The 12,802-nt window shown below is 43.7% G+C and overlaps 2 protein-coding genes across 3 annotated transcripts in view; one reads left to right on the top strand and one right to left on the bottom strand.

Moving 5' to 3' along the window:
* Positions 1-10,212, bottom strand: part of LOC311019103 (solute carrier family 66 member 2) — a 45,245-nt gene extending 35,033 nt beyond the window's left edge. Inside the window, exons 1-3 of the mRNA XM_084018317.1 lie at positions 9,922-10,212; positions 7,309-7,564; positions 6,489-6,622 (exon numbers count right to left, since the gene is read on the bottom strand). Of these exons, the coding sequence (XP_083874443.1) occupies positions 6,489-6,622; positions 7,309-7,517 (343 nt within the window). The 5' untranslated portion in view covers positions 7,518-7,564; positions 9,922-10,212. The remainder of the gene's footprint in view (positions 1-6,488; positions 6,623-7,308; positions 7,565-9,921) is intronic.
* An 80-nt stretch (positions 10,213-10,292) lies between these two features.
* Positions 10,293-12,802, top strand: part of hsbp1b (heat shock factor binding protein 1b) — a 341,874-nt gene continuing 339,364 nt past the window's right edge. The window contains exons 1-4 of one of the 2 annotated variants that reach the window (XM_084018319.1): positions 10,295-10,478; positions 11,537-11,603; positions 11,769-11,895; positions 12,219-12,724. In XM_084018319.1, the coding sequence (XP_083874445.1) occupies positions 10,434-10,478; positions 11,537-11,603; positions 11,769-11,890 (234 nt within the window). In that variant the 5' untranslated portion in view covers positions 10,295-10,433 and the 3' untranslated portion in view covers positions 11,891-11,895; positions 12,219-12,724. Of the gene's footprint in view, positions 10,479-11,536; positions 11,604-11,768; positions 11,898-12,218; positions 12,725-12,802 lie in introns of those variants that run through there. The other variant, XM_084018320.1, reaches the window with a different exon arrangement.

The raw sequence follows: 12,802 nt of genomic DNA, 5'->3' as shown, positions 1-12,802 counted from the left end.
CACCAACAGGGGTCGCCACAAATAACAACAACAAATCAACAGATCACTTGTTACTGAAAATTGGTTGCAGCTTGATTCATGTTTGCACATTTTGAGTAAATAAAAAGAAACTAATAAATATTGTTTGTGTCTAAATAAACTTCAAACTTTAGTCATTATCAGGAAACGTGATCAGTAAAACAGAGAAGCTGCATGTGATACATATTGATATCAACCATTTATTGTGACACTATTTAAACGTCTGAAGAGGACAAAAACCCAGCTACACTTGGTGTATATAGAACAAGTCATTGTTTAGATGGTTTAGTCGGTGTTACCAGTTTAGTCCTTCTATTTAGTGTCGCTGGAGGTTTGACCTTGTCATAGTAAACAGACAGGAGGACGGCCTTCCTTCGACCTAACAGGTACTCACAAGGTATTGACTTTGTGTTTGTGTAGCAGGCGTCTGCACGGCCTGATGTATGGATGTTTTTATCGACACGTCACACACACACACACACACACACACACACACACACACACACACACACACACACACACACACACACACACACACACACACACACACACACACACACACACACACACACACACACCTGCCAGGTTGCATGGTGGAGACGGACGGTGATAGATGGTGTCTGTATGTCAGGTTGACTCTCTGGTTCCGGTCTAATGAGGTCCTGACTGACGCAAATACTTCAGCGGGGTCAAACACGAGTTCACAGATTACCAACCCACATCCATAAATAACCAAAGTATCAGAGCACGCCCTCAGAGAGGGGCTGACATATTTCTTAGTATTACATTTTTGAGCCACAAGCAAGTTTAGATTCTGTTTGGCGTATTATTTTCTCTCTCTAATGGCTGGACTGTGAGGTATCCCTGTTGAATCATTTTCAGAAACAGTAATGGATACTTAGCCTGATGTCTCCCCCTGATGAAACCGGTTCTGTGTGCGGACTGAATACACAGGTTTTCCCTCAGTTTGGCTGATAAGATCTCTGGCCAGGTGGAAGCTGAGCGTGGAGTTTTTCTGCCCCATCGGGTGGAACTAAACTAACAGGAGATGTCAATCAGGCCCAGTCTGAACAAACCCACACGGACCTGAGGAGAGGTCTAATCCCGGGAGACTGAAGGGCTTTTAGTCAAAGCTCATTTATTATGAAAAGTTCTCTAATCGCAGCGTTTATGTGCTTGTGGCCTGGTTAGTGGAAATAATGCAATACGGTCAAATATCAGACTCTTACACATAAATGACCACAGTAGCTCTGGAGAAATGTAACTAATGTAGGCAGAGAAAATACACAAATGTGTTTTTTGACATGCCATAGTAGGAAAAGCTCTGGTTCAATATACAGGTTTCACAGCATTAATATAGCAGCACACAACTATGTGAAGAAATGCTCCCAGTCTCTTATGCAGCACTTTTAACAAGGGCTCTGACCCTGAAAGTAAAAGGGAATGCAGCCACCATTCATTTAGCATTATACTGTGTCTAACATACTAGTCCTCCCAGATGCATAATTCATTTCAGGACAACAACAAGCAGGCCTCGAGGGTCTCCATCAGACAGAAGGGAGACGTGCATCCTCAATCGTCTTGTTTTAATATCCACCGACGTGCGACTCAACGGGTAATAATAAATAATACAACAATGAATGATCCAAAGCGTTCTTTCATTCAGGAAAATGTTTTCACATATTCTGTGAAAATTTAAGTACAGGAATGATCTCCACAAATGCTCCCTCCGAGGCACGTTATTATTAATTCCGTTTTTTAAACATTCTGCTCAGGTAATCCGGTCCGCTCCACTGCTAATGAAGCCCCTCTCACCTACCTGACTTCGTTTGACTTGCTAATTAAACTTTGTCGTTATCAGGGGTTTAATTAAACACACTTGACGTTGAAAGTCTGTGTTGCAGGATATTAAAATGAAATTGGTTGGGTTGTGTGTGTGTGTGTGTGTGTGGGCTCCTTACACCCAATTTGTCCTGCTGCAGTGATGCTGCCTGAGTGTCGCAGATAAGAGTGAATGGCAGAGTCATACTCTGCACTGCACCATTCAGTCATTCAGAAACAAATGCAACGTGCACTAGACTGACCGGGCCAGATTCCTGTCTTCAAATGCTTTTCAAAAGTCACACATTCATCTGAGAAGAAGGCAAACACCTTCACATTCAGAGTGCTGCACTGACACGAACACTGGGGAAGGGTGGGATGTGGATGCTGGGAAGTTAACGGTTTAAGTTCGGGTGCAGCCTGATAAAACACCCTTCCCTCCACTTCACGTTGAATGTGAGCCCCAATCTGTAGTTCTGTGTGTATTGATCCAGTCATTCATGTAAGGTTAGTCCACATATGCTGGCAATCAATGCATTTCCAACAGTAAGGCAGCCTGAATGACTCAAGTTAGTAACAACCGCTCAGGGCATGACGGCAGAGAGCTCCGATGTGAATTTATGAGGCAATAAGTTCTAAGAAAACAGCGTGTGTGATCACTTCATCTAACCTGGGTAAATCAAAGCAGAATGAAAGTTTCGTTCTGCACCATCACAGACAACGAAACTCCCTCCCACGCGTCCTTTAAACAATTCCCATCACGCATCCGACGCCTGCCGTGCCCAACCTCCACCGCAAAAGGTTATCAAGAGCAGATTGAAATTGCTTTCACCACTTGAGTGCTAACGGTTTTAAGGATGACTGCAGGGTCAACACCGGCTATCAGGAGTCCCATTTCTCCCTCTGTTTATGGTCTAGTGAGCTCCCGCTGGCTCTCAGGATGTTATATAGCAATTTGCGGCGCTTTTCTCGAGGTGACTCACAAAGCGGGAGAGATGAGTTCTGAGTTATTAAATGTGAAAAATAATGTAAATGATGTAAACTGCATGCACAAGTAACACACCAGAAAAAAAAAATACCTTAAGGGCTGAATTGATTAAAGTAGTCAGGTTGTGCTTTACCCACTCCAACCAGTAGAGGAGGCTGTTGTTCCACTCTTAATTGTTTTTTGCAACTCAACTCCTAATTTCTAATCATATTTGAAAAACTTAAATAATCCACAAAACACTGCCATGTCATTTTGTGAAGAAAGAATTTCCACATTTCCCCCAGCCCTTAAATATTCAACTTTTACTCCTTCAAAGTGACTCCCTGCTTCCTTTGCACCAAGCCTGACACCTCGCCCGAGGTCACTTTTGTCTTTGAACATAATCTCTCTCCTCGCCCCCCCCATCAGTCTTCCAATCCCTGTATCGTGAGGACCGGGGTTGTTAATGTGGCGCCCCGAGGCAGCCACTGGAAGTCACGGCAAAGTCATAACTCTGAGTCAGCTCAGCGTAGAGACCATTACGACGACTCGGAGCACCCCGACTCCAATTCCAATCTGTAAATCAGCAAAACTTTAATATACTTTAATTTGGTGGCTCGGATCCTAAATATTCCTAAGAGATGACATCTCACACTCAACAGTCAGTTAATGTGGAAGACGTGGATATCTACATATTTATGGAGTTTTACCTGTATCGATGACAGAATAACAATGTGATGAACTCTCCAACAGAATCCAAAAGGTGTTTGCTGAACTTTCTTTCTGTACTTATAATAACCATCACCAGATGAAGGCAGCATATAGAGCTAAAGTAGAGCATACAGAGATGCACATACACACTGGATACATTATTTAACAACGGATGTTTTATTTCTGCACATAGCGGTCAGCGTTTTATCTGCAATCGGAGAAAAAACATACTCGCACAAGAAGACAATTGTTGTTGCGGTGATGATGACATCACCAGTGTAGATTAAATACCTCACTGACTCGCTGAGTATGATAACATAACCGACCTGATGTAATACAACTATTCTAGGAGAATTGCTTCCTTGTGGACCACACTCCCGAACACGGCTCCATCCGTACATTGTTCTCCCATTTCCCTGAATGCATCACAAAAGGGAACCGGTATTGTTTCCTGGCAACAATGATAAACACCTACACTTTGTTGAGGAAGGTATTATGTAAACGCACCATGGAGGGAAACGAGAATGAAAGAGGACCAGCAGGCAACGCCATGGTGAAAATAAGACCTGTTTGTATTCCACTTATGTGGAGGCATTCAGGATCACCGCAGCGTTGCAAAGCCAGCTGGATTTCGCAGAAAAAGCTCGGTGAAACTGCGGCGTAAATCAAGAGCAGCGTGCCAGATTTAGTCGGCAGCACATTGAGCACCCTTAGGTGGTATGCAGAACAGAATGCTACTGTAATAAACATAAAGGTGGAGATGCATCCATGAGTATGGAGGAAGGAAGGCACAGCAGGTGGAGGATGGACAAATCAGCAAACAAACAGAAAGTCCAGGAGCATAACGAGAACTGAAGGAATTCCCCATTTCACCTTCTTATGAAATGTTTGCTTTTCCTCTGTGTGTGTGTGTGTGTGTGTGTGTGTGTGTGTGTGTGTGTGTCTGTGTGTGTGTCTGTGTGTGTGTCTGTGTGTGTGTGTGTGTGTGTGTGTGTGTGTGTGTGTGTCTGTGTGTGTGTGTGTGTGTGTCTGTGTCTGTGTGTGTGTGTGTGTGTGTGTGTGTGTGTGTGTGTGTGTGTCTGTGTGTGTGTGTGTGTGTGTCTGTGTGTGTGTGTGTGTGTGTGTGTGTGTGTGTGTGTGTGTGTGTGTGTGTCTGTGTGTGTGTGTGTGTGTGTGTGTGTCTGTGTGTGTGTGTGTGTGTGTGTGTGTGTGTGTGTGTGTGTGTGTGTGTGTGTGTGTGTGTGTGTGTCTGTGTGTGTGTGTGTGTGTGATTAGGAAGTGGAAAGGGAGGTCAGTAAGTTGGAAACAGGTGTTGGCATGCAGCCGGAGCAGATGACCCTGGTATGGCACAACTCCGTCTCTGATGTCCCTGCTGAAGTGAGAGGAAGGAAGTGAGCAGATGAAACGGCAAAGAAGAGGGAGGAGAGGAGAAGGGCAGTGGGGTGAACGTGGGGGGGGGGGATGAAAATGATAAAGGGCAGAGAGATGACGGGAAAGGGAGCTCAGCGTGAAAGATCCTCGAAAATAGTTAGAAATCATGCCAACATGCATCTGGGGGAGAAGAAACTACTTTCCATAGGGATGAGCCTGATCTGTTGGAAAGACTTAGCGATGGAGGGCGGGCTGCTCTGATCTATTCTTGTCCTGACCCCACCGCACCCCCCTCCCCTCCCCTTCATATCCGCACGCCGTGAAACCGGACCTTCGGCCCGTCCTCCGGAGAAAGAGAGAGGGAGGCTTGATGTAAGAGAAGAAGAAGATTTGATCCCGAGCTGCATCGTTTTTAATCGTCTCACAGAGAGAAATAAAGCCTGTGAAAATCAACCACACAGATCCACCGCCCCTCGTGGTCATGAATTATCATATTCACAATGCTAGCGTTTTAAGCGTGGGCTCGTGGTGAGTAAGTAAGACAAGAAGAAGCACAAAGAAGATGGTTGTTACTCTCTCAATCTGAAAGTCACTTTAGAAAGAATCGCCGATGACGGCGAAGCAAATGTGCAAAAGTAAAGTTTGACAAACATCGTGATTTACGTCTCCAATAACACGCTCTGTGATCGGAGTTACCCGCGACTCCATCACTCAATATCCCTCCATAGGCCGTTATCTTATTAAAATTGTACTTAAATTGAATTTCTGTCGAGCCATTTACCAAAGCAATCAACTCGAGCTTCTGTGAAAATGAAAAAAAAATAAAATAAAAAACAAAACAAAAAGGAACACAATTATCCATAAAAGACATTTATAGCGCTCTATAAAGAGTGACCCTGAACATAATCTTGGATGGGTTCCCTCCCTCTGCAGACACACACACACACACACACACACACACACACACACACACACACACACACACACACACACACACACACACACACACACACACACACACACACACACACACACACACACACACACACACACACACACGCTTAATCTTTCACCCTCTCCATTCCATCTCCAATTCTCCCTCCGCCTGCACCGATGCCTCATCCACGCTACGTACGCACTCGTGCCCAGAATAGACTCATCTCACGTGTGACAGCAGCTAAAACATCCACGGGACATTTGTGCTTCGCCTTGCACTATCTTTCACATCTTAACATCTCAGACGCCAAGTCATCACTTCCACATAACCGGCCGTACAGCAGCGTCTGTTTTAATGGCTAGACACGAGGGACCCGACGTATTTGTCCTAAACAGAATTAGACAAGTGAATATCTAATAAGTGGGAAATAAGTGGCTGTCCTAGAAGGTAAGGTGTTTGGAAAACAGAAGCCTCGCCAGTTAAGCTTTTCCAATAGCCCCCTCTTTTGGCAAGAATAGGAGTTGAAGTCTAAACTAAACTGCTGACACAGAATTTGTTCTTTTCTTCCCTGAAGCGATTAACTTTTATACACGACAGCGACGGTGTTGCTTTGTCGGATTTAAATTGCGTTAAAACGTGTCAGTCAGGAGGGGTTTTAATTACCTGACAGCCGGTGTTGCTTGGTGCTCACTCGGTTGGTGTTCTGGACGGTGCAGCAGAGGTGGAGCATGGCGAACATGGTGATGATCATCACCACGCTCTGCAGCAGCAGGGTGAGCTCAAACTGCTTCCCGATCCTGGGAGGACGCAACACAAGACACCAATCAGCCTCCAGAGTTTACAGAGCTGGTGTTAAAGTAATGTATATGGCCTGAGCAAAAAACAGGTTAATAACAACACATTAGAGGAGGGGGCTTTGACTTTGAAAACGGTTAGGGGGCGCTATCGAGCCAATTTGCCAGGCATCTGTCCAGTTCAGTTTCCAACTATCCGAATATCCCAAGCACCTCATTTTGCCCTCCAAACATATATAAAATATAGAAAAGAATGAGAAAAATCTTTCCAATTTCGTGCTCAGGCCTTAATAAACAAGGCATTTATATGAACACAGTTAACACAGACTACTATTCACTGATATGGGTTTTATTGTGATTCAGGCTATAAGCAGCAGAGAGAGGCCTTATAAATAATACAATGTTCCAACCGGATTTCATAAAGAAATCTATTAAATTCCCTCTTCTGCCCCTCCAGTCGGAACAACGACCTCTGCTCTCTGACGTGTAAAACAATTTGAGAAGCTCTCAAAAGTGAACAGCGTATGGCTCAGGTTATATAATGATTCTCATTTTATTCTGCCATTACATTCCTCTTCCATTAAACTTGTGACACCAGGACCGATCCTGAGGTATGACCTTGTCATGTGCCTTCCGAACCGAAGGAAAGAAAATCCTAAGACGGATAAAAAAAAAAAAACCTTCCTCACCAGAAGAAGATGCGCAGGATGTTGGCTATGAGCAGCACCAGGCAGACCCGGGTGGAGAAGCCGTCGCTGTTGCTGCTCCTCTGGATGTCCTGGTACTGCGGCACGTAGGGCAGAGCGCCGCCGAACACCATGACGCAGGACGCCACCCAGGACAGCAGCGTCCACGAGTCCTCCAAGTCCTCCACCTGCACGTCCACCTCCGCATCCATCACGCCGAGAGACGCTCAGAGGGGTCCGGGGGGTCAGAAGGTTGCAACTGCAAAATGAAAAGGAACATAACGGGAGGCTCGTCAGAGTTATCACTGACGGATGGTCGGGAGGTAGCCAGAGGTCAATAACCTGGATTAACATTCCCACGAGGGCCCATCAGCAGTAAAAGTAATTAAGGGGATTAGATTTAAATTCCTCCGTTAGGTATTTTAAATATCTGTCCCTGCTGAGTCCGACTACACAACACTCCCTCTCACCACAAACAACATCTCATTAAAACAATAACTCGGCCTAATGGCCGAACGTAGACAACGTTTAATATATTTATAGAGAAAATACAAATGTAGGCATCATTAGACCGATGGGGCCTTTTTCACTGAAGACATGCTGACTTGCTTCGGTTTTAGGGAGGCATGGGACGATTAGCGAATTATCCAAATTCCTTAAAAAATGTTTTTTAAAAACACAAAAAAAAACATTTTGTATTTTTTACTGGACCACAGATCAGATAGACATCATTTTTAATCGATACAAAATAAATAATGTAGATTAAGTAACGTTTTCTCAATAATGGAAATTCACCACAATCGACATGTGATTCTTAATTTCAGAGTCCTGGTTTTGTGTTTGCTCTACTTTAACAGTAAAACTTGTCGAGTTCCTTCTTGAGGTTATAAAAATGTATCATGCAGACCTTTTTTCTGGAGCTGCAGTAAATATTCATCATGTCAGCATCTTTCATTTCTAGTTTGAGCAGTGTTTCTCTTTTCCTCCATGTCGATGCCGTCCCCTGGCAAATCTGTCAGAAAATCTAATTCCACTTTCTGACTGATCATATTTTTTATTATTACATTTTTTATTAATTTAGTAAAATATTTGGCATTTAAAGTTCCAAAACCTCTACTATTTGTTTGCTTTGCTTCTTTGTTTTTGGAGAAAATTATAATTATTATAAGCTGTAGAATAATTATAGCAAATTCTTCACAGTGTGTGCAGTATATGGAGGACACACCTGCACCCAGACGGTGCAAATTACATGTTTCTACCATTATATGCAGTCATGTGAATGGTAAAATGGACCTGCATTAATAGGCTCACACATTCATAGAAAGGTGAGTGTTTTATGAATTTGCAAAGAGCCACTGGAAGAGCCAGTACGTTGCTGTGTACACATAACCATCACCCGGAAATGTCAAACCTAAAACAGAGAGCTCCAATGTGGTAGTCAGTGTCAGCTGATCAGTCAGGCAGGACCGCTTAGAGCAGCCGAGACCGGGTCGGGACCCACATGTGTGGTTTGCAGGAGATTTTAATTTGGGTCACAAGGGAAATCTTCTTCCATAGTCTTTTTAATTTGACAGTTATATTTAGTTTAGAGGGAGGGATATGTGTAACACCAAGTTGCAGATTCATCAAATGCATGTCTCTTCTAAATGGTTCAAGATACGATTACAGAAATAGTCAGGAATGTTCTTTTTAAGTGCAAAAACATTTAAGATGAGGCCCCCAGAACAAAGGTTTGGGTGAGACCGGCTTAGAGAGCCAGTCGACACACTGAGAGCTAGTTTAGTCGTGAGGAAAGAAAACTCACCAGCAGGTTTTCTGGTGGTGAGTTTTTTGTTTTCACAGTGTGTGTCGTTGTTGATAAGAGGCGATTTTGATGCAACAGGAAATGCTGCTGCACATGAAGCTCTGGCAGAAGACAGAACAGGGTCTGCTTATCATTAGACTCGGCTGTAAGTCAGACATGAACATGACATGAACCAGCCGAGACCTCGCTGCTTTAGGATGGATCTATTTACACGTATGTCATTTCTGTAGAGCATGAAAAAAATGATGATGAGGAAGAAAACATCATGCAAAGTAAATGCAAAACTTAAACACAATCCCCAAGAGGCTCTTTTTTTTATAGGTTTAGTTAAACATTACTCAAGAATGTTTCAATCCCAAGTGTCTTCAGGTATTTCCTTAAAGCGTGTGTGTGTGTGTGTGTGTGTGTGTGTGTGTGTGTGTGTAAACCTGCGGTGCTCAATGTGTTTGCCCACTTCTAGTAACAGGACGTACGGTTATGCAAGCAGAAGCATAGTTTTATGGGGTTGGGCCAGCAACCATCGTGCCTGCACATACAGTGTTGGGCTACTGTGCTACTACAGTAATAACACGCACATTAAACGGACAATGCATCCTTGATAGGTGAAAAACGTGTGCAAACCCGAATTCACCACTCAGTTGAGTTTAACTCTGAAAAAACTTCTTTGTTCGAAAAACTTTTTTTTTTTTTTTTTCTGTTAAAGAGAGCTCACAAAAACGCCCACCGGTTTGATTAAACGCTGTCCAGGTCGCATTATTTAGGATTAAACGCTTTAAAAGGTAAACAATGAACAACTTTCCAACTTGACTTACCGCTCGCTTTCATTCACCTTGTCAGAAACAAACGCTCACACACACGGCACCAGTGTTTTTCAGCGTTTACAAAACACACACCGGCTTCCCCTGGCGGCTCCAACTTTCAAATCTCAATATGAAACAACAACTCCTGGAAGGGGATGTGTGCACGCGCATGTAGTGACGCGCGTGCACACTCATAGACGCTGTTGGTCACGTTTCAGACCAGCGTTAAACGTGTGGCTCGTTTCGGGGCTCGGTGGGCTTGCAGCTAAACTCAAATAGGCACGTTTTGAATAAACGTGGGTTATAATATTCAACAGGCCCCCAAAAAACCTCAATGTTTCACCTCTCGTAGCGCCGTGACGCAGCTCTCGCGAGACCTCTTGTGTTGTGGAACAGCTGACTGTGCGGTGGGTGTTGCGAGGAGCTGCTATCATCTATTTCCAACAGTTACAAGCCCCGATAGTGAAAACAACAAGCGGCAGCTTTCTGAATTTTGCTTCCTGATAACACTTCAGCACCACGTCATGTCTGAGACGGACCCCAAGTCGGTGCAGGACCTTACCAACGTGGTGAGTCGTGATCGAGGTGCTCGAGCTAGCGTTAGCCACACACAGTGCCTAGCTAGCAAATGGCAAACACGAATGCTAAAAAAAAAAAAGAAGGTGGCAAGCTAAACGGCTACTGGTTTACAAGCAAAGGTTAGCCGGACTGCAACGCGCCCGTAGCACGTCGAGGTATGTGTTGGTGTGATTAAAAGAGGTGTGTGGGCTCCGGCGTGTTCACGCGAGTGTTTTGCACGTTATGTAACGTTAATGGTCAGTTGGGCTTTTACATGACATCATCAAATCATAACCGCATAGCATCACAGTGTGACGTGTTGCTGCTGTGTAACCACGTAGAGACACTACTAACAGTAAATGTCAATTAACAGCGTAATGATTAATGTGCAATTTACACGCACAGCACGTACACAACGAATTGTGTAAATGTAACCAGGGTAACGTTACGTCTCCGAGTGTTGTCATGGAGATGAGCACTTGTAACTTCCCCTCCCAAACCTTCAACCTTTTCTCTCCATGGACTTTTGTATTAACAAATAAGTAGTTGTCTACTTATGTTTTTTTAATTAACTCGAGACTGTGGTACATAAGTCCCTATGGACTAATACATATCCACCTATCTACCCAACCTTTGTCATCATTTGGAAGAATAAATTAGGTTAAAATTAAAATGCAGATCATAAAACTCAGAGTCAAATGATGTGATGGGCAGCAATGCACCATAAAGCACCAGGTACAGAATAGTACACATGTATTGTTCTCTGCATTGCACTGTAAATATGAGTGGACCAAAGTGGAATAAAGGTGAATTAAAGACGCATCTCCCATGGTTACTGAGGTTGTCAAGGAAACTAGATGCTTGTTGTAAAACCACAGGCATGGTGCATTGGAGTGGGCGTGTTTCTCGGTAGCAGAGGTCATGTTAATAGTGAGTCCACTGACAGCATCATAACTTAAATCCTCGTCTCAAACTCTATATTCGATGTGTTGCTACCATCTTCACAGTAGATATTCATTTAGTTTTGCCTTCATTGTCGCACTTACAGCATCTGTGCCTTGTTTCACAGGTCCAAACACTGCTGCAACAGATGCAGGACAAGTTCCAGACCATGTCAGACCAGATCATCGGGAGGAATATCCTAACTAACCGATTTGTCATTGATTAAATGCACTACGGTGCCGCAGTGTAATCCTAATAATGGATTGATGGAGAGATTGCACTGACCTAGACATACTTTCACCCATTTAAGAGTAACTTTGAGGTCTTATGTTAATGATGTGCCTTAACTGCTTCTCCACTTGATGAGATGAGCACGCGCATTGATGACTTGGAGAAGAACATCGCCGACCTGATGACCCAGGCTGGCGTTGAAGAGATTGAGGCGGCGCCGGAAAAGGCCAAGGAGGGTCAAGGCTCATAATGAAGGTGAGCCGTAGACCCATCTAGTTTTTGAAACAGCACCAGCACACCCTTAATTGCTTTTCATGCCTTCCATTTTGCTTCAGGGTGTATGGTTGTGTCCCTCCATCCCGATTGACTCATGAATGTTAAGAACATATAAATGTCACATCGGAGACTAATGTCATTTGCCTTTTAGCTTTACGTATCTCAGATAATCATTTCATTAAGGACGTTGTGTTATTTTCACCCTGGAAGACATCAACGTGCCAAAATGCAAACTTGTGTTATTCGGCGTCGTCTTTGAGCCAGTTTATTAAAACGGAGCGTTTGTTTTGTGTGTCCCACAGGTTCCCAAACGCGTGATATTCAGGAGCAGCAGACTTTTTCCATTCTCAAAATGAATTCTATTGATTTGGTTTGTCGTCGTGTGAAATGCTTTTTTATATATTGAATATTGTGATAAACGGTTAGTTATGTAATGACTTGAAAAGTTGAACGTTGTTTGTAAGCTAGAATAGTGTGACATGCCCTTCGGAACTTCAAATGCTCGTGCAGGAATGCGACATAGGGATTTTTTTTGTGCACAGACCGAGAATAGTTTGCTGCCATCGTAGATAACAAATAACTCAATCCCGTGAGATGGCTGATGGGGACAGTTTTGGCCGAGCCTGTGATGAGAAGTACAACCCACAGGCTGACAGGCCCGTGGAACCTCCACCACTACCAACATGGGAAATAGGTATAGTGAACATCTGAAGCCTGGAGTGTTTTACCAACGGCACTGTCAGTACCAAGGTGTGGGATGCATTCCAATTTCAACTGACTTTCTGCTATTAAAAGCTATTTAATACAATGATGTCTGTCATGTATTACATAATAAATATTTGGCCAGGTGCGGGGTGAATTTAAAATAATATAAATAACTCCCAGG

Source organism: Eutrigla gurnardus (genome assembly GCF_963514095.1).
Source record: "Eutrigla gurnardus genome assembly, chromosome: 9".
Taxonomy (NCBI): Eukaryota; Metazoa; Chordata; class Actinopteri; order Perciformes; family Triglidae; genus Eutrigla; species Eutrigla gurnardus.
This window is presented reverse-complemented; position numbering and strand designations above follow the sequence as displayed.